Here is a 24,837-nt window from a genome sequence, read left to right as displayed (position 1 = left end):
ACCGTAGGGTGCTGATGGGTGCTGTGGCGTCATGCAGTTGCTGCGGGGCCATGTGGGTGCCACGGAGCTGCAGGGTGCCGACGGGTGCTGTGGGGGGCCGTGGGTCCTGGGGTGCCGTCACAATGGGTGCTCCTGGGGGGGCAGATGCCAGGGGCCGCAGGGCGCCAGCCGGGTGCTGGGGCTGGAGCTGCACCCGCCGGGCCAGGAGCTCTACGTCGCCTTCGCCGGGTGCCTGGTGCGTCTGCCCCTGAGCCGCTGCGCCCGGCACGGCGCCTGCCGCAGGTGAGCGAGAGCGTGGGCGTGTGCGAGGGCGTGAGGGTGTGCAAGGGTGCAGGGGCACATGTGGGCACGGGGTGTGCATGGGGCCACGAGGGCATGTGTGGGTGGGATGTGTGAGAGCACGGAGGTGTGCAAGAGCGTGCAAGGGCCAGGGGTGCGTGAGGGCACGGGGGTGTGCGAGGGCCAGGGGTGTGCGAGGGCACGGGGGTGTGCGAGGGCACAGGGGTGTGCGAGGGCCAGGGGTGCGTGAGGGCACATGGATGTGTGAGGGCACAGGGGTGTGCGAGGGCCAGGGGCGTGCAAGGGCACGAGGACGTGTGTGTGGGACCACAGCACGCGGCCACCTGCGCCCCCCCCCCCCCCCCCCCCCCCCCCGCTCCCTGCAGGAGCTGCCTGGCCGCCCGTGACCCCTACTGTGTCTGGCTGCCCCGCCAGGGCTGCGTCCCCTTCTCCGAGGACCTTCCGTAAGTGTCCCCTGTGGTGGCCTCTCCGGCACACCCCCCACCCCACCCCCCTCTGCTGGGTCCCTTCCTCGCGGGGTGGGGACTCTGGGGACGGTGGGTGATGTCCCCTGCCCTGCCCAGGAACGGCTTCAAGCAGGACGTGGAGGGCTACCCCGGGACCGCTGGGACCTGCCAAGGTGAAGGGGGGTACATGGGGGACACTGGGGACAAAGCCATATTGGGGGGACACAGAAGGTCGCTGTGGGAACTTCTGGGGACACGAGGTCACGGGGGGGATGCAGGGGGCACCAGAGCGATGCTGGGGGCCCTGGGACATGTGGAGGACACTGGGGGGACGGAGGTGGCTGCAGGGGACACGGGTGGCCTGGCCTGACCCCGCTCTGCTCTCAGATGCACCAGCCGTGGGGGACAGCGACGGGGACAGAGACTTGGCCCATGGTCAGTGACACCCTGTCTGCCCCCCCAGACACCCAGGGACCGGGGGGGACCCCAGGGAGGAGGAGGGACCCCAGGGACTGGGGAAGGACCCTGGGGATGGGGGGGGGAACCCACAGGAACAGAAGGACCTGGGGTGGGGGGCCCCCGGGGACCCCCAGGGATCAAGAGAGGGACCCCAGGGATGGGGAGGGACCCTGGGGATGGGGGGGACCCCCAGGGACAGAAGGACCTGGGGTGGGGGACCCCTGGGACCAGGAAGAGACCCCCACAGACGGGAGAGGGACCTGGGGCGGGGGGACTCCAGGAGGGACCCTGGGGGCCCGGGTCCCCCGTGTGTGCGGGGGCTGACGGGTGCTCCCGCAGGGGTGCGCCAGCCCGGGCCGGGGGCCGCAGCGGCGGTGCCGGTGCCGGTGCTGGTGGGCTGCGTGCTGGGCGCCTTCGCCCTGGGCGCCCTGGCTGCTGGGGCTGCTGGCGGCCTGCTGCCGCCGCCCCGCCGCCCCCAAGGGACCCCCGGAGCCCCCTGCCGCCGCCCCACGGCCCCCGGCCCAGCCACCTGCCCCCGCCTCTACCCCCTGCTGCCACCCCAGGGCGGGGCTGGGGGCCTGCGGGACCCCCCCGAGCTGCCCACGCCGGAGGCCACCCCACGGCCACCTGCCAAGGCACTCTGGGAGCGGGTGACGGAGCCCCGGCGCAGCCAGGCCGCCCACCTCGGCACCCCAGAGTGCCCGGAGCCCCCCGGCCAGGACCCCCGCCCAAGGCCACCCTGGAAGAGATGCTGCAGCGGCTGCACGGGACGGGGGGCTCGGGGTGGCCGGTGACCCCCCCGGGCACCAGCTCCTTCGCCAACCGGGTGCAGCCGGGCACCCCGTTCTCCAGCCTCCCCCCGGCCCCCCGCGACGGGACGCCCCGCCGGCTGGACGTGCCCCCCGACAGCCCCCCGCCGCCCCGGCGGCCCCTGGCACAGAGACACTCGCTCGGGGGGACGCCTGCGAGACCACCTGGCCTGGCCCGCGGGCTCACCCGCATGCACTCGCTGGGGACCCCGGGGGGGCCAGCCTGGGGCCCCCGGCCCGGCACCCTGGAGCGCTCCCTCTCCATGAAGCCCCCCGTGCTGCCCAAGCCCCTGATGGTGCCAGCAGCCCCCGGGCGGCCCTGAGCCCCCCAGCACCCATGGGACACCCCTGCTGCGGCTGGCGGGGGGCCCCCCAGCCATCCCCTGGGTGGCAGGACCCCCGCCTCCCTGGTGGCACGCGGGTCCCCCCATCCCCAGACTGGCCCCCACCGGGGTGACAAGGGTCCCCATGTGCCAGCCTGGCATGACAAGGCTTTTCTTTTTCTTTTTTTTTTTTTTTAATCCTAATTTATTTAACTGGGGGGGGGGAGGGGGGAGCCACCGCCAACCCCCCGGGGGACATGTGACACAGCAGCTCTCCATGCCGGAGCTCAGCTTATCCTACCATGTAGGACCAAGGCTAGGGACAAGAGGGGGACAAGGGGGGGGAAGGTGCCACCGGACCCCCTCGGGGCCAGCCCAGCGTGGTGGCCCTGGGGTATCCCCACAGTGGCACAGGGGATAGGAAGGGCCTGGCGATGCGCTGGCTTAGCAGGGACAGGGCTGACACCAGGGGTAAAGCATAGCTGCTCCCCAAGGTTGTGCTATTTTATTAAGAAACATATTAAAAAAAAAGTTTTTATATATATATATACACACGTTGAAATTTCCCAACATCTACCCTCAGTAGAAGAGGGGCCCAAGCACTTGGCTCCTCGTGACAGCACTAACAGGGTCCATAAGGGACAATTTATTCTGTGATAAACCCCCAGCACTGCGCCTGGCACGCGGGAAACCGATCTGATACAGGTGAGATTAAAGAAATAATCCGATTTGGCCCCAAAAAGCACCCTGTGGGTGACGGAGGGGGGTTCAGGCAGGGAAGGCCCCTGCCAAGGGGCTGGGGGACCCGCGCTTGATTCCGGGGCTTGTTACTCCCCTTCGTGGCTGGCTGGAGAGGATTGAGTTGGCGTTTCCGTGCCCTCCTCCACTCATCCCCACCGGATTTGCAACGCCCTGCTTCCGATTTAGGAAAATGGGAACCGGTTACGGCAAACAAGAGGGAAACACACATCTAATCAAACCCAAATCTGTTGAATTAGCACCGCACCACCTCCTCCACCAAAGAGTAACAACACACGCTCATTTCAAGACCGCAACTTCTGCCTCGACATTCCCGGGAAGCAGGCCGGGATTCTCCCACCCGCGCAGGCACGCGGCTGCGATCCCAAGCTCGTGGCGGAGGGGAAGCAGGGTGGGCGTGTGGGCGTGGGGAGCTCGGCTGCTCTGCCTCGATAAGAGCACGGCTTTTGAGAGCCAAGGGGTTTGTTTAGCCTTTCACCTCCTCCATCCCCGTGCCCGCCGCTGGCTGTGGCACGAGGACAAGGACGGAGCCGGCGTGGGCGAGAGGAACCCTGACGCGGCAGAGTCCGGCCCGGACACCGGTGGGAGGGTACTGACCCGCTCGCAGCAGCCTGACGCTGCCACGGCCGACTACGCGCCAAGCAGAAAACTGCTGGTCTTGGCTTAAAAAGCTCCAAATCCTTTCTGTAAAAAAGCAGAGGATGCAGCAGGGTTTAAATTCTTTCTAAACAGAGATCAAATTCTCATCTTTGTTCAGAGCCCATCCACGAGTACTTCTAAAAATAAAATTAACGTGTGATTCCCCCCCCCCCAGCCAAGGCAGAGCAGTACGAACACTGTCAGCTTTATTTTTCAACTCTATAAAGCAAATCCAGTTACCGTGAGTACCACGGACATTTTATTTTTTTTTCCCCTCCTCTTCTGAAGGGGAAGTTTGTTTCCCAGCTGAAGGGACTTTTTGGCAAAACTGACCCTTTTCAGGAGAAGGATGGAAATTACGGAGAATCGCAGTGCTGTCGAAGGCACAACACGGCATTTATATACGCTACAGCTGCCGAACTCTTCAAATTTACAAACAATGAGCACAAATTTCAGGCAAAACGTTAAAAGCCAAAGCCGATAGTGTCCCTTTACATCCGTAAACGCTTCTGGGCATTAGAAAGAATCTGTCTGGATTTACTTTAATTCTGTTTCAAACCCTCCGACACAGATTTTTAGTTCAAACAGACCCAAACTGTCAACATTCCGGGGAGCAAAAGGAAATAACAACACACGCTCCAAGTCAGGGAGGAGACACCGAAGTAATCGATAACGAGGAACCGAGTCTCTCCAAACATTCATTCATAAAAAATAATTATTAAAGCCTTCTTCAAAACATCTTTTGGAAAAAAGATAAAAAAAGTCTTATTTATAAATATAGCTACACTGGTTATAAATAAATGCACTTTGATTCTCAAAACCCGGCAAGTCTCAGGAAGCCTCTACAACAACAGTCCCAGAAACCTTCCCCTCCTACCGGTCGGGGGAGAACCCACCGGCGAAACGCTGCCCAAGATGGGATTGTGGCAGATCCCACCTGCCCTTCAGGCCCAACCGCCAGGAACCGACTGATTCTAGGATGGAAAGCAGTCTCCTCTTGGGGCGAGACATTCCCTCGGAGCCATGACCTACGTTCACACCTTTATGAACTCATCAGCCTGTATTACACCTCCAGCGCCATGGAACGGGCTGATCTACCGGCAAAGACACATAAAGGCAGTACCCAAACTTCACTTGTTTACGGTATTTTTCTAAACCTCACTTGATAATCTGTCACTATCAAGCTCCACGTGATTACTTGGGGTGCTTCAAATCAGTTCCCTGCTGTCTTGAAACCCATAACCCGCTGTACTAAACAGATCCCAGCATTCAAGAGGCCTGCAAAGAGTAAAAAAACATACAAACATTTCAGTAACAAGATCAGCCGCTTGTTAAAAAAGGTTTAAGTATCTTTAAAAATAAAAACTGTTTAGTAAAAAAAAAAGACAGATGTATCTCCAGAGACAACTTGACTCCCAAGCTGTCTTGCAGCAACTGCCATACGTATAGTTTTGCATATATAATCAGTTAACGCTACCGTTCGGCACAAGCGTCAAATAGAACATTTGACTAAATATTCTAAAATCGAGGAGGAATTTTTTGAGATCCCTTTGGGTAGTGAAGGGGTCTGACAAAGAGCTCCCCCAAATTGTTCCTGGAACAAAGAGGGTGAAGCATAGTATCCCCTGACAGCGTGCAACGCTCTGGCTGACATGCAGCCCAGCCTTCACTCTTGCATTGAAGGTTGCCTCAATCAAAAAGATTGATGGTTTTGGAAGAAAAAAAAAGAAAAAAAAAGAAAAAAAATGTAATTCCCTTTCTAGCTAAGAGGGGAAAATCCCTTCCACACCTCTGAAGATTTTAAAGCAACACGCCAAGAGCCTGCTTTTTCTGAAGGTCCAGATCTGGCCACTCAACTTCGCAGAAGGGAGCGAACACCTCAGGTTATTGCATAAAGTCTGTTTTCAGTGCTGTAATTTCCAGGCAGCTGAGAGCTAATACCAGCCGCTTTGGCAATGAGGTATTTTCTTTTCCACTCCCCAACAATGCAGGTATTGACATCACAAAATAAGCCGTCGGGTCACTCACTGGCTAAAATTTTGTTAACAAGCTTCCAATCTCTCAAGGTCAAGCTTTAAAAGCACCTTTTGGCACCGCGCTGAAAGCAGAGTTATGTTGCGAGCGGCTGGAGCAGCTTCTGCCCCCGGCAATGGCGTGGCTTTGACAACAGCCCTCTGCTCTCAACACTGCTTGCCAACAGCACCTTATTTAACAATTAAAAAAAAAAAAAAGTTATTTTCCTTTACAAAAGCCAGTCAATCACTGAGGATTAGGAGGTTACAGTTTCCACAGCGATATCAGTTGGCTGATCTGTGTCCAGCATGGACAGCACAGATTCCTTGAAGTCTTCTGAGGTTACCACCAGCGGGTCAACCCCCGCGACCTCTTCGAGCACCGTCACCTCCGCTCCGTTGGGCTGCTGCCTCACCATGGCTGCCAGCTTCAGCCGGTACTCTTCTGCCTCCTGCTCTTTCTTTATGAGCTGGCTGCGATATTCCTGAGCCTTTCGGTTCGCCTCTTGCAATTGCTGCTGTAGCACTTCCCTTTCAACGCTGTCCTGCAGAAAATAAAGTCGAGAGAGCCCACGATGGAGGCCCAAGCTGCGACACGAAGGGAACGGGGCATGCAAGCACTCCAACAGTTACGAGTTATAAAAGCAAAATGCTCTAATGCGGCGCTTCAAACGTGCTGGGGTTGAATTCTGTTCAACTGGTTTGCTCCTCACAGGTTACCAGAGGCCGCCAGGACATGGGAAGGAACAAACTGGCTGGTGGGTGTCCCCACAGCGTGCAGGGAGGTGGGCTGGGAAGTGACGCGTCACCTCACTGTGATGAATTTCAAAGGTTGGAAGCAGGTATAAACAAAATGCAAGAAATATAAAGAGCTATTCGTGCTGAAAAGGTGAAAGGCAATTGAGAAAAACGTTCTTTCTCCCAACAGAGTGATGGGAGAGTCATTCCTGCTGCTTTATGAAGAGCTGAGGCTGACTTATGCCCAGCCCATGTGTTGCGCTTCTACAGGAAATCCTAAATCATCTCTGTAAACGACCACGATTCATCTAGAAACCACTGAGCTACAGCTTCAGGCAGGCAGATTGGCAACAAGTGATTTAGCTGGCTCCTTCCCTACCTATACTCAACAGAGCATCGCTCCTCTCAACCGCTTGCATGTTCACTGCTAACGCAGGAGCATGTGCAGGAAGAGTAGGGAACCTCTGGGCAGAGTTTGTTACAGACATCTCCGGGCACAGCTCGTTTGTGTTCTGAGATGGCTCTGGCAGACCGGGAGCCCAGCATCCTCAGCACAGCAGAGCAACACACAGGAGACGACGGCAACCGAAGTTACAAGCAGGAGTATCTACCTTGTCTTCCTTCGAGTCATCTACATTTTGCTCCACTTTTTGCTTCTTGGCCAGTGGCTTTTCCTCCTCTTCTGCGTCATCTCCATCTTCAATAACAGTCTCTTCTGCAACCTGACCAGCAGGTACAGTTAAAACTGAAAAATCAAAAGACGATAAATTATACAGTGTGAGACGTGCTTTTGCACAGATGTTTCCCAAAACGCTTCTCTGAAGTCAGTGCATCAGTGTGGTTCTGGAGAAAAAGAGGAGACCTGTGGATCAGCAATGCCAAAGTCTTCCCAGAGAGAAGAGAAACTCTGGACTGGGTTTCCAGTTTTCTTTATTCAGGCCTCTGGAATGCCCCAGTATTTCACCACAACGGAACGGACAGAATCCCAATTCAAAGATTTGCATCTTAGAAAACATGTGAGGTAAAAAACTATCATTCTGACACCTTCAGTAATGCAATTAGTAGCTGAGACAGGCTAAGCCAGAGGTATAGAAAGCTCTTCTCGAAAATTCCCAGTACACAGTCCCAGTGGCTAAGCTCTGAATCAGCTTTAAGCGCATGCAAGAGCTGCAAATACTCCCGAGAACAAACACATTTTAAATCTGCAAACATGGGTTTTCACTTTGGGAAGCCAGCAGCAGGAATTCATCCAACCAAGGAGGAGAAAGGCACCACGTGAGCTACTGAAGGTAGCGCTACCTAAACAGTTCTCCCTTTGTCTTCCTTAGACTAAGAGTGGGTTGCAAGCCAGGAATTGTTTGTAGTAATTCAGCAAATAATTCTGAATAATTAACAGCTTTAGAAAATTGCTTTTCACTCACGAAGTCTGTAAACAGACAGAACTGATGTAACCCATCTCACATTGTAGCACTGCATGCATGTTAGAGGAAAGCTGCTCTGCTTCCTAATCCTCTTTTTCTGCACCAACGTTAATCCAAATAATCGAGTATCCCTAGGACATGCTGAAAGAATTGTTGGTAAACCGAGACAAGGCTGATGAATTACATCCCTTGAGGAAACAAAAATTCACTGTACGAGCGCTCTGGAGCTCTGCCCTGCTTTACTGAACACGATTTACATTTGCCTTGTAAAACTGATAGATTCATATTGCCCTCGGCAAGATAAACTAGCGTTATGAGAGGAAAAAGTGTATTCAAGCCGACATTAACAGCCTAATGCTAACTTTTACAAGAACGATGGAGTGATTGCTAAAGGCAACAGGCTGCAGTTTCATCAGTTGAGTGACTTACTCGCAGGCCGGAAAGTCCACCACAAGATAAAGGAATCGTCGTTGCCTGGCTGCCAAAGAGACAACGGCTAACTTGGTGTTTCTCTGCCCACAACGCTCTATTGAAGGTGCGTGGTTTTAACACAAAGACCAAAATCTTAAAGTGCAGCAGCTACAAACAAGTCGCTGGCAAGCTCTGCCGCTGATGTAAGTCACACAGACATTTTAACCCCTCCTGGAGCCCAGAAGTCAGGCACAGATCCGTTACACTACAATGCCAAAAAGCCAGATCACACTTTTTTTTTTTTTTTCCTTTTTGAAGTTAATCCTCAGCACTGCCTTCCAGCTTCAGCTCCTCCGTACCTTGCTGTCCATCTTGCACGGTTAGGATGAAGGGTTGGTTAAGGCCACTGCTGGGGATGGCTGTTTGCAGGCCGCCGAGGGGAACTCCGTCCGTTACAATGGCGATGACGCGCTGCCCTCCACTGCCAACCACTTGTTGTATGGCAGAATCGACAGGATTTGCTTCCACTACTTCCTCCGTCTTACCTTAAGAAATACAGTAAGTGCCAAAAAAAATAAAAAAGTCAGTGTTTCCTTCTCTCTTCCTTGAATAGAAACTGAGGTCCAGTGAAAAAGCTCAAGTACACAGCTTGAGACTCTTGGGATGCCTGCTTACTAAAAACAATCTGGAAATACAGTAAGTCTAAGTAGAGGAAAGAAAATAAAATCCACTACACCTTAGCAAAACAAATCCTCTAGAGTAAAACCAGCATTTTCTGTGTAAATGACTAACACACAAGCATATTAATTAAATTAAAAAGCCTGGAGCTGGAGGCAGCTGTTAAGCAGACCTGGCTCTGCAAAGCTTCCTTCCGTGACCCCTCCCTCAGCTCTAACGAAGACAAACCACACGCAAAAACCTCCCCGTGCCTCAAGAGCCCCATCCAGACCAGCGCAGCCAAAATAACCATGAGGTAGCTATTTAGTTTGGCCGGGTGACCACAGACTGGTTCAACTCCCTGGGACACTTTTTGTGTGACTTACAGCTCACACAAATAATCAGGATAGCAAACCCTCGGCTGCATCCTGCTCCCAGCACAGGCTGAGAGTGCAGGAAACAGAGGGGATCTGACCTGCTACGTGCGCGCCGGGTGCCAAAGAGGAAAACACTCCACTGCTGCAGGTCAAGAAATCAGTGGTGTGGCACCAGAAGCCTTCAGAAGTCAAATTGCTCGTCTCTAGATTCTAGGAAAAATGCTTCGCTTTGGGGAAAATAACTGAGTCCCAAGGTGAAAGGATTATATAAACTAACTTTATCAATTCCTAAATCTGAATTAAAGGTCAAACATTACACTCTACAAACATACCACAAAAGATCATAAAACTCCCAAACATAAAAAACACCCAAACCTTTCCATAAGAAAAAGTTACCAGAGACTCAAAACTTTTGTTGACTATCAACATTTACCGCAAGCTGGGGACCAAAAACATTTCAGACGCTTTCCTCCTCAAACAAATATTTACCTACATTTATATATTAAACGCATGTTCTGGAGTATTTTGTTTTGGTCTTTTTAATATAACTGTTTAAAGCACGTCAAGAGCAACATACCATGACGTCAGGGTCAGACATGCTGGTTAATAAAAATTATTATTTTTATAATAAATTTTTATTATATAAACATAAATAAATTTTTATAATATAAAAAGCAATAGAACTGTTACTTCTACTGCTAACAGTTGCTGTTTTATTTGAATTTCAACTGGGATTAAATAAACAAACAGAATTAACCCTCTGCTTCACATATATATATCATCATCTCTTCCTTACTCTGAAAGGAGGCAAATTCACTTCCACATCTTAAAATTTCCTCCCACTTCCACGCAAGATACTCACTAGGACTAAAGAAATTTGAATGGGCATCTGACCGGTTTCCCCTACCTGTGTCTCTGTGTGAGTCAGAAAGCGGTGCCGATACTTCAGCCAGGGCTGCAAGCGTGGCAAGCACGGAGGTCGTTGAATTGGAAAACCGCATGGTAGAGTCACCTGCTTGGGAAAGAGGAGAGGAAATTGAAGGACTGTCAGGACCTGCCCTATCCAAACAGAGAATAAAGCAGTCAGATTGCAACAATTTTGTCATCTAGAGGATGAAGGCACCAGCTACAAAGTATTTTCTAGGCTCCCACTGGTCCATGGGGAAAGGGAGGTGGTACAGAATATTCTTTCGGAGAGGTGCCTCTCCTATTGCTAACTGTAAAAAGGGCTTTGATAGCACTTTAGGACAGACTGTACCCACTCCGAATATTTAATACCTACAATTGAATTTAAAGCAAATATTAAGCTATTTCTGAGTCACGTAACAAAAAGAACAGCAAATGTGAACCGATTTGCTCCAGCTTTATTGTAAGAACTACAGAAAGGCGGGCTGTCTGCCAGGCTACTTGGCATGCCGAGCTTCGAGCTGGAGACGCGGACAGCTTTTCAAGATGCAGCCGCGCTGCCTGATGACACTCACAGACGTGCTGGACTCTGACTGCTGTAATGTTGTGCAGAGCGGTTGCTATGTGCATAATTTCTTGGCTTCACATTGTACTGCAACTTTTGAAATTGCAAAACCTGAAGAATATATTAAACTCATTGGCTATTATGAGTAAATTACAGCACCCAAGTTCTTCCTCAGTTGGGAAAGCCTCCAAGTACAGTCTTCAGCATTACTTCATGGCCCAAACGTTTCAGCACGAGTCAGTTAAGAGAGCCTTTTGCTCAAACGCAGAAATTGGCTACATGTATCGCTTGATCTCAAGGTAAGGGGCACGCAGGTCCCTTCCTTCTCCCCACTCAGGTTCAGTAACGGAAAGACCACAGTTACTGCAACGGGGTATTGATTTGAATCAGATAAACAAGTCTTTGCGGTTCCAAAAAACAATGTTTCTTCCTCCAATTGACCCTAGCAATTCCTATTCAAAGGCAGACTTAATAAGAATGGAACAGGAAATTAACTAAACGGGTGCAAACTCAGTGCATATAACCCACAATTCCCTTTAAAAAAAAAAAAAAAAAAAAAAAAAAAGAAGAGATCCTGTACCTCATTGCCAGTGTAGATAAACAGATTACAAGCACACAAAGGAAAGGTCATCTAAAGTTCCCCTGACTTAATCCTTGCAACCGATCTCTCTTTCTCACCGGCCCTCGATTTTCCAAAGGGACCTATTTTCAAAGAATGATACTTTCAAAAAGCCGTGGGCTAGGCACGTGAAAGTACCAGAAGGTCCAGTGACTCTTTTCAGCAGCTTGGAACCAGATTTCTTCAGACCAGCTAAAGGTACCTGTTCCCATTCAAAAACCTTTTCAGTAACAGAAGACACAGGGAATTTAAGAGAGACAAGAAAAATTATTAGCCATTAGTGTTAAATAACAGATTTTTGCCAAAAGAAAGGCACAGTCGCTGATGCCCTCTTGTGGGAAATGACAGAAAACCCTCCTGATGTGGCCTAGAGCAGGAAACACCGGCTGGTCTCAACCTGACCGGCTATTAAAGTGTCGTAGGGGGAAAAACCCTGGGTATTTTAGTCCAGTCACACGTGGACAATAAGCCACCACCGTGTCGTGGCACTGAAAAAGGCGATTACATTGCAGGACATACAAGGAGAGGTGCGGTGAGAGATGGGGATTGCCAAGGCCAGCGCCAAGAGCTCACCTGGAGTGCTGTCTGCGGCCGCCCACCCACATACCACGGGTGGATTCAAGGGATTCAGGGAGCCCGGCTTGCTTAGCCCAGCGGAACAAAGGCAGAGAAGGGACAGGATCGATTTCAACATCAAAGGGATGGAGGCAATGGAAAAAGAAGAATGATTTCAACTAAAGGGCTGCATTCACACCAGCTGTGGGTGTGTTTAAGCTGGAAATCAAGAGTTTTCCAACAGCCCTTCAGCAGAGTGCTGGCCTCTGTGACTCCCACCTGCTTTCCAGGCAGAGCCAGACCCCTCTGCAGAGACACTGACACTGACTGTGGCAAAAGTGTCATCCGGGGTACAAAAATGCCAAAGTCTACGCCCCTTTGAGTTTGTGGAACATCCTTGACTGAAGATGTTGTGCATCAGTCACACTGCATTTTCCTCACAGGCAGAAGAGGAACACTTTGGGTCATTTTCCCCCTTCTAAATTAGGTTTTGTCAGTGCCTCAAAGCTGCAAGCAGCCCCAAAAGCTTTGACAACAAGTCGGGAGCATTGCTGAAGTCACTGTGGCCAGGCACAGGCAGAGAGGTCTGGGTGGGACTGCAGAACATCAGTATCTGTGATTTTCAAAGCATTCTCTAGCGAATAAGCAAACATTCACGCATGTGAACAGTCCCACTAACCAAAGAATTACTCACATGCAGAAGTGTTTGCAGGATGAGCCAAATAGCTTCATAAAACTTGTATTTAGTAGCCTCCTTGAGACTGAAAAGAAACAATGGTTTGGATTTCCCCAAATACAGAAAAATTCACTTTAAGAGTTACTATGAAAATTTGCCTTACATAAAAAGAATTCTCATGCAGCCTTAAGTTAAGTCTTTTCCCCACCAAAATAAGGCTCACAGAACAATAAGGAACCTAATTATTTCCATGTAACATGTGGGACAGAAGAAATAAGGAGTAATCTACGCATCCAATAGACCTGCTTGTTCTGCAGTTTCCTTACTCAACATTTATATATAGCAAAATGCTCACTCAACTCTTGTGGCCAGTAAAGAACAAAGCAAACCGTTCCCCAACTGCTCTGCAGTGCTCAGGATTTGGCACAGCCAGTAATTCTCATTATTCCTCTGTTGCAATCAGCCAAATCCATTTTCTCAAGCTCTGTTGCTTGTAACAGACCTGGAGCGGACCCACAGCTGAGCTCAGCAGAGCTTTGCCACTCACAGTGGAAGCACGTTTGTTTACATCAGCTAGAAATCTGCTTTGTTACCTTCAACAGCAAAAATATTCTGGGGCAGGAAGCAGTAGCTGGGTGTGTTTGGCTACATTTCACCACTTTTCCTCTACTAAATGACCATCTGCCCTCTACTGGTAAGCAGCCTTAGGATTTTTTTCAGGATTTTCCCACTCAAAGTCACATAAAACCTTACCTGAGGGTGTTTTGGCGTTTGCTGAAGAGACAAGACTTGTGAAATTGAGAACTTCCCCTGATGTAAGAATAAATGGTGAGGTGAGAGTCACAGTGCTGGTGATGGGATTTGTTCTCTCTGAATGAGCGTTCACCTGGTTCTGCATCGCTTCCTGAGAAAGACAGCGGGGTCAGGCACACATTCGTCACACTTTCTGTGGTATTAAGCATCCTTGAAACATTTTAGAGGCAGATTATTTCCCTCTGCAACACGCCAGGGACACCAGCACAAACACCGTGACAAAACCACCACCTAAACTTGGCAACTTACACTACAACCATGCAGGATGCATGGCAATAAAACCCCATCACCCACCGAGTCCTAGCAGGCACGCACTAGTTGATGTAGAAATAAGACAAACCTCATGCACCTCCATATTTCTAGTTCTCTCTGCAAACAGAAAATAATCCCATCAGACACAACAGGATTCCTCTCACTCTAGCACAGATAGTTACGGGTCAAAGAATTACCGACAAGTTTCTCCCTCCTAAACCTACCTGTAGCATTACCAGAGTCTCTGGATTGTTCTTGTCCAAAGCAATATCAAAAGCTGATTTATCAAACTTGCTGAAAGCATGGACATCTGCTCCATATTTGATGAGCAACTCTACTACATCTCGGTGGTTGTGCTCCGTCGCCCAGTGCAAAGCGGTCATTTTCAACATGTCCTTGGCATTGACATCAGCCCCGTTCTGAAAGAAATCAACACTACTTGTCTGCATGCCGTCTCCTCTCCACATCTTAAAGGCAGTGCCTGCAATAGCATTTGAACAGGGAACTCCAAGGGTGACTTAGACCAGCCCTAAATTTAGTCCTCACTTACTATACTCACCCTAATTAGCAGTTCTACAATATGAGTGTGTCCGTCAGCCGCAGCCATGTGTAGTGGCGTCCGGTCCACTTTTGTTCGGGCATCTCTGCTAACACCGGCTCGAAGCAGCACTTCTGCTGTTGAGTAGTGGCCATACTGGGCGGCGAGGTGAAGAGGCGACGTCCCAAGCTGCACGTTAATTTAGAAAAGTTACTGCCGGTTTGCAGCAAGAGACGACAGGCACAGAAATCAGTATCTCACTTTCTCCATTGTGCCATCACTGAGCCTCCTTCCCAGGCCACAGCAGAACAGCTCTGCCATTTCAGTATCACGACAGATAATTTCACCACTGTTCAGAAAAGGGCAGTATTACAGTATTACTAGGCTCGGTGACCTCTCGGTACAGTTAATTCCTTCACCTTGTAGTTATGAATGAGCAGACTTTTAAGTTAGGAAACAATGACAACTGGTAATGGAAAATGGCTACCGATGGCTTGCTCGTTATGATCTGGTTCCCCATTTATCCAACTGTTGATCTTCAGTTTCATTAAAGCTTTTATTTCCTTTCCAACCCAGGATGGGCTGGTTTTGTTTTCAGGGTTTTGGTTTCTTTTAAGGAAACAAAAACACCCTCAAAGATGAGTTTCTTGACTGAGAAAGTTTAAACAATTAAATAAAGCATACTTAAAAGAACTTCATATTGCTGAGAGGTTTAACAGTTCTTCTATTTGGCTTGAATCATCATTTATCTCAGCTGTTGGGAACTGCACTTCTTAAAGCATCTCACCCTGTACATACTGCTGTCTGGGACAGCATGGTGCTTGTGCTCTCGTGCATTAGGCACAGATCAGTCTCTACACAAGCACCAATTCATCTTTGCCTGAGGAAGGTCTTGGGTTTTCAAGTGCTTTATCCGGAATCTGCTTCACCACAGAAATCCAGAGATGTATTATCTGTCAACCCACACTCCAATTTTCATTTGTATCCTTTAGGTTCAGCCCTAAAGAGCACACAGACGACTCTTTTCACACAGAAAACCAACGTCTATTCCTCTGACGTACCCAGTCGGTGGTGAAGGGAGCACCGCTTGCCATCAGCTTTCGCACTTCGTCATCTTCGCCTTTGCGAGCTGCTTCTAGCAACCTCTTCCCTAGGTCCACTAAGGACATCTTCATACATGGGAACAAGCGTTTGCTGAAAGCTGCAAACAGAAAGCAAACAGACAAAAAGCAGTGAGGCAGAGACATTTAAAAGAGCTGTACATCTGTGGCCCATTTGGACACACCATCCTCCCATATGGAACTAGGCGCAACACAATTAATAAACAAGCATAAATATTTATCATATTTTTCAGTTCTGTGCCCTGAAACGTCAAGAGAAGGCAGCACACAAGCTCAGCAAACAGGTCGGATGCCTCAAGTCACCAGAGCTTGTGCAAAATCCCACTTACCTCAACAGCGCCTTGCACGGACACAAAGACTTGCCCATGTGGATCCAGTTCCAAGAGCAGAACCTATAAAAGCAACAGCAAAGCTGTTCACACTCCTTGCACATCGTTTTTATTTTTTAAAAGCGCTTTAAGAACATGATTTAATCTCCAAGACACTCTCCCCCCAGCCCTAGCAACTAAGGGTGGGGGAACTATCCCTGTTCTCTGCTGGTAAGAAAACAAACCTGGGTAACTCCACGACTTGTTCAAGGTCATAAAAGGAGCAGAACCCAAAAGCTGCACTCGATATACCAGACAACAGTGTCTGTATTTATTCCAAGCTACATAAAACAGCATCATTACAGCAATAATGAACTATAGCATTTTTCTCAGCGACAGGGTTACGCTGATATGCCAGTCCTTCTTTAAAGTCTATCCATTAACTCATGTGCGACGTCCAGTAAGCGGCTACAAATGAATGCCTGTGCAAACGGGCACCGTGCCACCCAGCATAACAGCCATTCCAACTGCACTGAGGCCCTCAGCTGACTTTTTTCCCCTTCAATTACAGTTCTACGAAAGAGCTGGAAAGCTCTCTTTCTTAATTCTTGTTCTTTCAAGAGAAACATCCCACCCCGTCCTCAGCGACCAAGAGAACCAGCCATCAGCAGCACAAGCCCTTTAAATAAAGCCAGACTGCAAACCTCAGCCCCAAAGCCCATCGGGATACACTGCCCGTATCAACACCTCGCTCCACAAACGCACCTCGCTCCACAACTTGAGCTTCTCGCTTTTTCTGAGTACGCAGCTATTACACCCAATACCCCAGGCTTGGAAGTCAAAGAGCCCCAAGCAGTTACTCAGAGTTTACTCTGCAATCAGGACCTTGGATGCACGTACAACGCATGTGTTTGACTACCACAACCCCTCTGCCCTTCAGGACTTTCCAGTTTTTGTCATTTGGTCGTTGGTTTTTTTTTTTTTACCTCTTTCCCCTTTCTCACTTTTTGTGGGACAGAAAGGTTCCTTCGCATCGGCCACGTTGAAAACACTTGCATGTTTTCCGGGCACAAGTCGTTGCACCAAACTCTGTGTTTACAAAATTAACCACCAGCTTACATATTTGTAATGCTGGAGTTTACCACTCTGGGTGTGTTTGGAAAAGCAAGAAACTGGATCACCAACAAACCCCATCAGTTTCTCTCCTTGTATTATTTGTCACTTATTATTTAGAGGCCTTGCATTCCTGCTCTCTTCCCAGCTGGATGCTCGAAGCAGTCTGAGGCCCCCTCTCTTCTTCTTCTTGTTTTAAGTTATTTACAGTACTGGGCTACTGTTGACAACTCCTTCACCTCCCCTGTGCCGCATTTCAGCAGCAAAATGAAGGAGCGGCCTCCCCGGACCCCTCAGCCTCCCGCCGACCAGCCGGCTCAGGGTTAGCTCTGCAGACCTGCCTCAAGACCCCCCCCCAACTCCCCAGCCCCCCTCCATGGGAGGCAGGCACCCCTTTCCCCTCCCTCAGTCGAGGACCAGCCCCCCCAGTCCCCCCAAGAGGGGCCCATCCTCCCACCACTCCTCCAGGGCAGGGACTGTCCCTCCTGCACCACGACCCGCCTCAGGCCCCCTCCTGCTCCCCCCCCCGTGCCACCCCCATAGGGACACCCCCAGAACACACCCCGCCACCCCGCGGGGGGGCACAGCCCGTGCCCATCCACTCCAGGCCGGCCCCTGGCACTGATGCCTCACGGGGGTCCCCCCTCCTCACACCAAGACCACCCCTCACAGCGGGGCCCGCACCCTCTGTCCTCACGAGGGGGTCCCCCTTCACCCCGACCCCTCCCCTCACGGGGGGGTCCCCCTTCACCCCTAACCCTCCCCTCACGGGGGGGGGTGTGGGTCCCCCTTCATCCCTAACCGTCCCCTCATGGGGGGGGGGGGGGGGGCCCTTCACCCCTCCCCTCACGGGGGGACCCCCCTTCAGCCCCAACCTGGGGGTCTCTCTCCACCCCTAACCCTCCCCTCACCAAGGGGGGGGTGTCCCCCTTCACGCCTAACCCTCCCCTCACGGGGATATCCCCGCTCACCCCCAACCTGGGAGGGGGGGTGTCTCCCTCCACCCCGACCCCTCACGGGGGGGGATCCCCCTTACAACCCCAACCCTCCCCCACGTCGGGATCCTCCTTCACTCCTAACGCTCCCCTCACAGTGGGGTCCCCCTCCCCTCCCGGCGCCCCCTGCCCCACTCACACAGCGGCTCGGGCCCCCCCCCCGGCACGCGGCTGTTCCCGGCGCACGGCACCGCCCCCTCGCCCCCGCCCGCTGCTGTTCCCGCCCCTCCCGCCGCGGCCTCACAAAATGGCCGACCCGGAAGCGCCGTCGGCAGGAGACAGCGGAAGGATATTTCTTCGGCAAAAAAAAGAGTCCGCCGCTGTCGGCGGGGGAAGGGCGGGTTGGAGCTCTCCTCGCTCTGTCGCAGGGGACACGGGACGGGATTAGGGAATTTCTCCTTCTTTCCCCCAGCTCTGTCCCCGACCGGAGGCCAGGAGGCGGGCAGCGACCAACGGGGGAGCCCTAAAAGGGGACTATTTTTTCTAGCGGAAGGATCTCAGGAGGGGTTAGCTGCGACGGCAGTGAAGCTGGTGCGAGGCTCTCGATGCGCTCCTGAAATTAGTTCGGGCAGCGGCGTTTAGGCGCCAAGTATAAAAGGGCGGCGGCGGCGGCGGCGGCGGCAGGCGCGTGTGTTCGGGGTGATGCGGCTCCCTGGGGTGGGTTGTTGGGGCTGTGCGTCTTGTAGAGCCCTCGGCCTTTCCTTAGGTCTGTTGTGTCGCTAAGTATATATGTATGCATATGTGTGCGTAGCTACTTTCTATCTCTAGTTTCCCCTGAGTGCCTTCCTGTCTAGGATTTGGCTCCCCTCAGGGTGTCTAAGCCCCTTTCTCTGTGGTGCATTACCCCCTCAGGTGCCCCCGATGACTCAAGTGCCAGTTCTGAGGTATTTGTGAAACCCTGGGGTCTTTTTCTCCTCTGGGATGTTTTCCTGTGAGGATTGGACAAGCTGAAGTTTAAATAATACCCTTAATGTTCTTAAAATAATCCCTTTGGCTTAGTTTTTCCACACTCAAATCCTTCACAGCATTTGCAAAGACATGTGGGTATGTGTTCTCATGTCAGTTCTCAACTCACTGTAAAGATTTAAAACAATTTAATGGCAAATGAGGGAAAGAACTTGATGCTGGTCTACGTTGATTTTTTTAAGTGTCCACAGGAATGTGTGTGTTTTTAAATCATTTTATTTAAAGTTTCATAATAAATACTTCTGCAGATTTTCCCAGCTGGGAGCACAGAAATCAAACAGCTCTGCATAGGCAAGTTTACATTTTTCACCTCTGTTTTTTACATGGGTGGTTCAAAGTCAGCAGGCTGGGTTGTTTCTGGAGATTACAGGAGAGCTGCGCTCCCTTTTCATAATAGAGTGCACAGATTTCCACAATTTGCCTTTTTTTTTTTTTTTTTTTTTTGGGGGGGTGGGGGAGGCATCTATTAAGTGCTGCCTCAGCCTCATCCCAGCCATGTATTTCCCCCCCAGTTCTTAGGACAGTTTTGGGATGTTCCATATAACTTCACCCCAATCAAACCCCAAAACCAGCACATTCAAGAAGATAAACCAGCCATGTTCACTCGCCCAGAAACAATCTTAGGGAAAAAAACTGTTGAAAAGCCAAAAATGATTCAGGAGTAGTTTTCCCCCCATTTTGAGATGACACTTAGAAATAAATCTCAGCCTGCAGAGAGCACAGGTGAAAACCTCCGCAAGGAAAATGCAAGGCTTCCACTTGAGTGAATGCAGCATTTTTTTGTTGTTACTTCTAAAGGCATTGATTAATTGGGTGAGGAACCAGAAACATTTATTTTCAGGGGAAGATCAAACTAAATTCTCTATCTTTCAGCTCAGCCCCTGTTACCCATCTGGACCGCATGATGTACCCGGCCTCTGTCTCAGTCAGGAGTTGCATGTGGGGGATAAAAAAGGGAGAAAAAAATCAAATTTTGGGCAGTGAACATCCAGCCTTGACCCCACCACACAAGGTAGGAGCATTTCCATGTGTATGTACCCTCATGTCCATAATTTCTCCTGCTTGGGCTCAAGCCACAAAGCTCAAAGAGACTATTTCTTTCAAGAGGTTTGTGCTCATGTCCTGGGCACATCCCTGCCTCTTCCACCTTGCATTCCTGAGGGAAAGGTTAAGGAGTGAAGCAGCTTTTGGAGAAACTGGGCCAGGGGAGCACAGAGGGTTTCTGCATCCCTGGGAGAGGAGCAGGGATGATGCTTTCTGCAAAATGAAGACGATTCCCATCAGCCCTGCGCTGCTCCCATTGCACAAATGAGTGTCTTAAAAAAGCACACGAGAAATGAGCTCAAACGCTTGTCCCAGAGCATGGGGACACTGACGGTCACACAGCCACGGGGTGTGGGGTGGTGGCAGAAATCCCCCAGCACCTCCCGCGCTTGCTGGCATGTGGACATGGGGCAACAGGGTGGCTGTTTCTGCCCGCTCCTCTCGTGTTTGCCCCCTGCGCTGTTACCCCCTGCTTGCACCGTTGTGGCGTTTCCAGCACTACTGCAAGAAGGGAAGAGGGAGGTGGTGGCGAGAGGTTGAAGCTTTGTGGGGAGTCCATCACCATCAGGGCTGGGGTGAATTGCTGAGTTAATTAGCGATGTCAAAAACTGCCCAGAAACAAAAACAACAACCCTCCAAACTGACAACAAAATCAAATCCTCGCATGCCTAGCAGAGAGGGAGAGGGCTGGGGGGATGAGGAGGAGCAGAAAGGAGGGCTTCAAATTAGATCAAAATCTAATGAGCTAATGCTAGCGATAGGAGCTCTCCAGAAATTAAAGCTGTTGAACTGCAGCAGTGTGTCCTCTTCTTGGGAGATGTCCTGGCTGACCTGATCCTGCTCGCCGACGAGCTTGCCCAGCCCTCCTTTGGGTTTGTAGAGGGCCATGTCGCTGAGCCCCAGCCCCTCCAGCTCTGCCACGTCCAGCTGCGGGATTGGCATCCTCCAGTAGATGAAGGAATCATACTGGCTGCTGATGGTGTCCAGCATTTTCAGGCTGTGAAGGCGAAGGGGGCGAGGGGAAAGGAGAAAAGCTCTGCTGAAGGCACAGGAGTTGCCCCAAAGTGGCCGCAATTCGCAGGCATTGCCATGTTGACCAAATCCCACAGGATATACACACACACACACTGAAAAAAAATTGATGGGGCAGGAGAGCATGGTGTCGTGGAGGTTTGACTTTAGGCTGGGTCTAAATGCAGACTGGAGCCCTGCCACTGGTCTCAGCTGTGGCCTTGATCACGGCCCTTCTCTGAGCCATAATTTGGAGGGGTGTGCAATGGGAGTTTTTGCCCTGTGCCTCAGTTTCCCCACCCGCACAAAGGTGGAGTGTCCCCCACATTCTGCTCTGCCAGGAGGGACAGGAACTGGCATCCAAAGGAACCCTTTTTCCACCAAACCATGCAAAAGGGTCTCGCCCTTTCCCTGTGCTGAGCCCCCCATGGAGCGGGTAGCGAGGGGGAGGTCTCTCTGCATCCCCCCCTGCCCACAGAGCAGCCGCTGTCCCCTCCCTCCCCAGCCTGCGTGGCATCGCATCGCCCCAGGGGACCATGACCGAATCCTCTAGAAGGGGCTAGAAGAAGCATCGCTCAGCATTGCCATCACACCCCACCCACCCTGCCGGTGCCATGCCACGCCATGCCATGCCATGCCACGCCATGCCACGCCATGCCATGCCACGCCACGCCATGCCATGCCATGCCACACCACGCCATGCCATGCCATGCCACGCCACGCCATGCCATGCCATGCCACGCCATGCCATGCCATGCCATGCCGCAGATCCCTCCTGCAACCCCACCCTGATCTGCTGAGAATTGGGAAAGAGCGGGAGGGGATGTGGTTCAGCTTTTTCCCTGGCATGGTACGGCCTGAGCTGAGTCACTGCTGCGCTGACTTGCTTTTCCCTGGCAGAATTATGTCATTCACCTCCACGCATTTGGCAATGGAGGTGGGGGGAAAAAAAATCAACTGGCTGACCCAAAATATCCTCCTTTTCCCACTGATTCCCCCCTTTCAAGCCCTGGGAATCGGAATCCTAAAGGATGATTCAGACATACCTTGAATCACGCCCTCACTCACTCCCTGTCCCTGTGATGAGGGGTGACCAGCTGCTAATTTTAAGATTCCCGATGTAACTCGGAGGCTATGAAAGGCGCCTGTGTCAACCCCCCGGGTAAACTGAGCCACAGTCCTTTTAAATAGCCTCCTCCCCGGGGATATATCCCTGGGTATCTTTCTGCACAACAGCAGCAAATTATTTAACGGTGACAGATGTTGCGGACAACGGATTTTAAAGCTTCCAAGGGCAGAAAAGGGAGCCTATTAATCTAGAAATAAAGAAAAGGTCAAATATCCAGAAAAGGCAGTCAGTGCTAGGAAAAACCCCCACCCTCCTGTACTGCATGTCACCCCTGAGGAAGAGCATCTCCCCTTGGATCAGTGTTGTCTGCTCATCCCATGGGGGCAAAAACACCTTTATCCACTTCATACCTGCTGGCTGTTGCTTACCTCCCTCCCCTCAAAAAAAATCCTGGGGTGCCAATGCCCCGCTCCACCCAAATCTCTTCTAAAATAAAAGCATTCCCTTGTTTTTCATCCTCCCTTGCCTGCATCCCACCGTCCCTTACCTGTCGAGGATGGATGGATGAGCTCGATGTCGGCCGGGCTCTTTGTGCTGGGAAGCCGCAGGCGTCGCAGCGATGCTTTTGTCTGCTGGTGCGTCTGGGTCTGCAATGCAGCCCCTCGAAGCCGCTCGATGAATTCCCCTTCGTCGTGGGGGGGGGGGAAACGATGGGCAGATGAGTCAGCGGCTCCCACCCGCGCTGGGGAGGGGGAGGACAGCAGACGCGGATGCGCAGGAGGGGATCCTGTGCGCTGGACCCCCAAGATGGGGATATATTAAACCTACAGAGGATGGGAGCGTTTCCGCAGCGATTCCTGGCTCACTCCTGAAGTCTTCAGCTCAGGATTTGGGGGAATAACGGACTGATTTCAGCCTCCAAGGAGCTGGCAAATGTTTCTTTTTACCTGCATGCCAAGAAATGGGGTGCTGCGATACCCCCAAACCTCGGGCTGAAGGAGGGCACTTTGCAAGTCAAGCACAGGGAGGTTTGATGCAAAAAAAAAAAAACAGATAAGGTTTGGTTGGTTGTTGGTTTTGTTTTTTTTTTTTGTGGTGTGGCTGTCTGGAGGTGTTTGGTCCTGATGCTGCACGGCAAAAATATCTTGGCTTTGTGTCTGAAGCCAGACGTGGAGCTAGAAATAGGAGGGAGACACCCTAAGCTGGCATCACGGCCAGGGCTGGGAGAAGGGCTGCTTCCAGCCAAGGGGTGGGGGGGGCACCTCGTGCAGCCCTGCTGCCCCCCACTCCCCACCCCAGCACCAGTGGGCACTGGGCCATGACCATGGCCCCTGCGCTGATGTGTGTCGCAGGGATGGTGACCCTGGGGAGCGGGGCAGCAAAGAAAACCCCGATGCAGCCCCCCCAACCTGCAAATCTCCCCGCTGAGCCACAAAACACCCTTTTTTGGGGGGCACAGGCTGGACCCACACACCTGAGAGGCTGAGAGCAGCCCTCGCCTGCCTCTCCCCTGGGATTTGCCCAGGATCAACATTCCTTTGGGGCTTTAGGGTGGTTTTTTTCTCCCTTTTCCTCCCTGTTCCCTGTGTGCAGCCTGTTCCTGCTGCTGCCAAGCCCTTTCACCAGCGCTCAGCTTTCAGCCATGCTATTTCTGCTGCTTCCTCCTCCTCCTCCTCCTCCTCCTCCTCCTCCTCTCCCTGCCGCTGCTGTGAGCCAGGAGGATCCCATGTCCTCTGCTCCTAAATAGACCCGGTCTCAGCTCGGCCCCGCCACACCCAGTGCGCGGAAATGCCAACCAGGAGCCCGGTGGAGGATGCTGATCCCTCTGTGGGGTTCAGCTGCTGTGTTTTCGGGGATTCCCAAGACCACGGGGTGCAGCTTGGCAGGGTGACTCCGTAGGGAGATGGATGTGACCCATCCGCTTCCCTGAGCCCTTTGCTTTGGGGTGTCACCTAATGGAAGGGGTGGCTTGCATGTGACAACCCAAACCTGTGATGTCCCTCCCTGAGAAGGGACCTGAAGCCAAACACTGCAGGTGAAGATGGGGGACCCGGTGATGCGGGGTCCCTCTCTGCCACAGGGACCGAAATCGCTTCACCGCAGCGGCTTTGGACTCGGTGTTTTCAGGAGGGCTGCCCAGGCCCAGCAGACATATCACTGGGGGGGGGGGGGGGGTAGGGGGGACAATGTCCTCTGGCAGTGCAAGAAGCAAAAAAAAAAGGGCTCTTCAGCTGAAATGACGCCTGAAACACTCGGGGTATTATCAGCCAGGGCCGCCCCGATGGCTCAGGACAGAGACCCGACTGAGCGGGGACAGTGCTGCCTTGTTTGGGGTTTCTGGAGTGGGAGCGATGGGGATGGTTGGGATTTGGGGGCTGGTGTGGGAGGGACGCTCTGGGGCTCACCCAGGAGTGTCCCCTGTGTGGGTCCCTCCAGCTGGGCTGGGGACACCCCGAGGGTCCCAGTCCGGCTTGGCCGGTGGCTGGGGCTGCGGGATTTCGCCAGCAGCCATGGCAGTGGCAGGACTGTGGCAGGCAGCGGTGGCGGTGGCAGGGCCATGAGCAGTAGCAGTGGCAGGGCCATGGCAGGCAGCGGTGGTGGTGGCAGGACCTTGACGGGTGGCAGTGGCAGGACAGTGACACATGGCAGCGGTGGTGGCAGGACCATGGTGCGTGGCATGGCAGTGGCAGGAGCGTGACGGGTGGCGGTGGCACGGCAGTAGGCATTGTGCAAGCGGAAGGGCCCTGAGCTGGCAGTGGTGCAACGCTGCTCGACGCCGGCTGCGGGGTGGCCCAGGGGTTCCCACCCGTTTGGGCGCTTTGGTCCCCCAGGGGCTCTGGCACATCCGCGGAACAAGTGGGAGTAAGGCTCCGGAGCAACGGGGGCGTAACAGAGCCCTGGTGGGGACCCCCTGCCCTGCCAGGACCCCTGGGAC

General features: G+C 52.3%; 3 protein-coding genes across 5 annotated transcripts in view; 1 reads left to right on the top strand and 2 right to left on the bottom strand.

The window, feature by feature from the left end:
* The window catches only part of SEMA6C (semaphorin 6C), an 8,617-nt gene extending 5,740 nt beyond the window's left edge, over window positions 1-2,877 (top strand). Inside the window, 9 exon segments of the mRNA XM_055792027.1 lie at window positions 68-282; window positions 666-743; window positions 864-919; window positions 1,134-1,181; window positions 1,545-1,642; window positions 1,644-1,724; window positions 1,727-1,871; window positions 1,913-2,122; window positions 2,125-2,877. Coding sequence (XP_055648002.1) covers window positions 68-282; window positions 666-743; window positions 864-919; window positions 1,134-1,181; window positions 1,545-1,642; window positions 1,644-1,724; window positions 1,727-1,871; window positions 1,913-2,122; window positions 2,125-2,471 — 1,278 coding nt within the window. The 3' untranslated portion in view covers window positions 2,472-2,877.
* A 1,383-nt stretch (window positions 2,878-4,260) lies between these two features.
* GABPB2 (GA binding protein transcription factor subunit beta 2) lies at window positions 4,261-18,026 on the bottom strand. 3 transcript variants are annotated; one of them, XM_055792021.1, is made up of 10 exons: window positions 17,952-18,026; window positions 15,726-15,788; window positions 15,337-15,476; window positions 14,297-14,464; window positions 13,962-14,156; window positions 13,426-13,576; window positions 10,259-10,366; window positions 8,677-8,862; window positions 7,097-7,230; window positions 4,261-6,292 (listed from the first exon to the last, which is right to left on the bottom strand). In XM_055792021.1, exons 3-10 carry the CDS (start codon window positions 15,448-15,450, stop codon window positions 6,005-6,007), a joined length of 1,344 nt encoding a protein of 447 aa, XP_055647996.1. In that variant the 5' UTR covers window positions 15,451-15,476; window positions 15,726-15,788; window positions 17,952-18,026; the 3' UTR covers window positions 4,261-6,004. The 3 variants fall into 3 exon arrangements, with proteins under 3 accessions (XP_055647996.1, XP_055647998.1, XP_055647997.1); XM_055792023.1 differs by having other exon boundaries at window positions 10,259-10,363; XM_055792022.1 differs by lacking the exon at window positions 17,952-18,026 and adding an exon at window positions 16,470-17,064.
* Window positions 18,027-18,891: 865 nt separating this feature from the next.
* On the bottom strand, window positions 18,892-22,953 carry MLLT11 (MLLT11 transcription factor 7 cofactor). Its single transcript, XM_027796619.2, has 3 exons — window positions 22,731-22,953; window positions 22,450-22,587; window positions 18,892-20,819 (listed from the first exon to the last, which is right to left on the bottom strand). The coding sequence occupies exon 3, from the start codon at window positions 20,810-20,812 to the stop codon at window positions 20,543-20,545; it is 270 nt and encodes an 89-aa protein (XP_027652420.1). The 5' UTR covers window positions 20,813-20,819; window positions 22,450-22,587; window positions 22,731-22,953; the 3' UTR covers window positions 18,892-20,542.
* Window positions 22,954-24,837: the final 1,884 nt, after the last annotated feature.

Source organism: Falco peregrinus, chromosome 19 (assembly GCF_023634155.1).
Source record: "Falco peregrinus isolate bFalPer1 chromosome 19, bFalPer1.pri, whole genome shotgun sequence".
In the NCBI taxonomy this organism is placed as follows: Eukaryota; Metazoa; Chordata; class Aves; order Falconiformes; family Falconidae; genus Falco; species Falco peregrinus.
The sequence above is the reverse complement of the archived record's forward strand: the minus strand, read 5'-3'. Positions and strand labels throughout refer to the sequence as shown.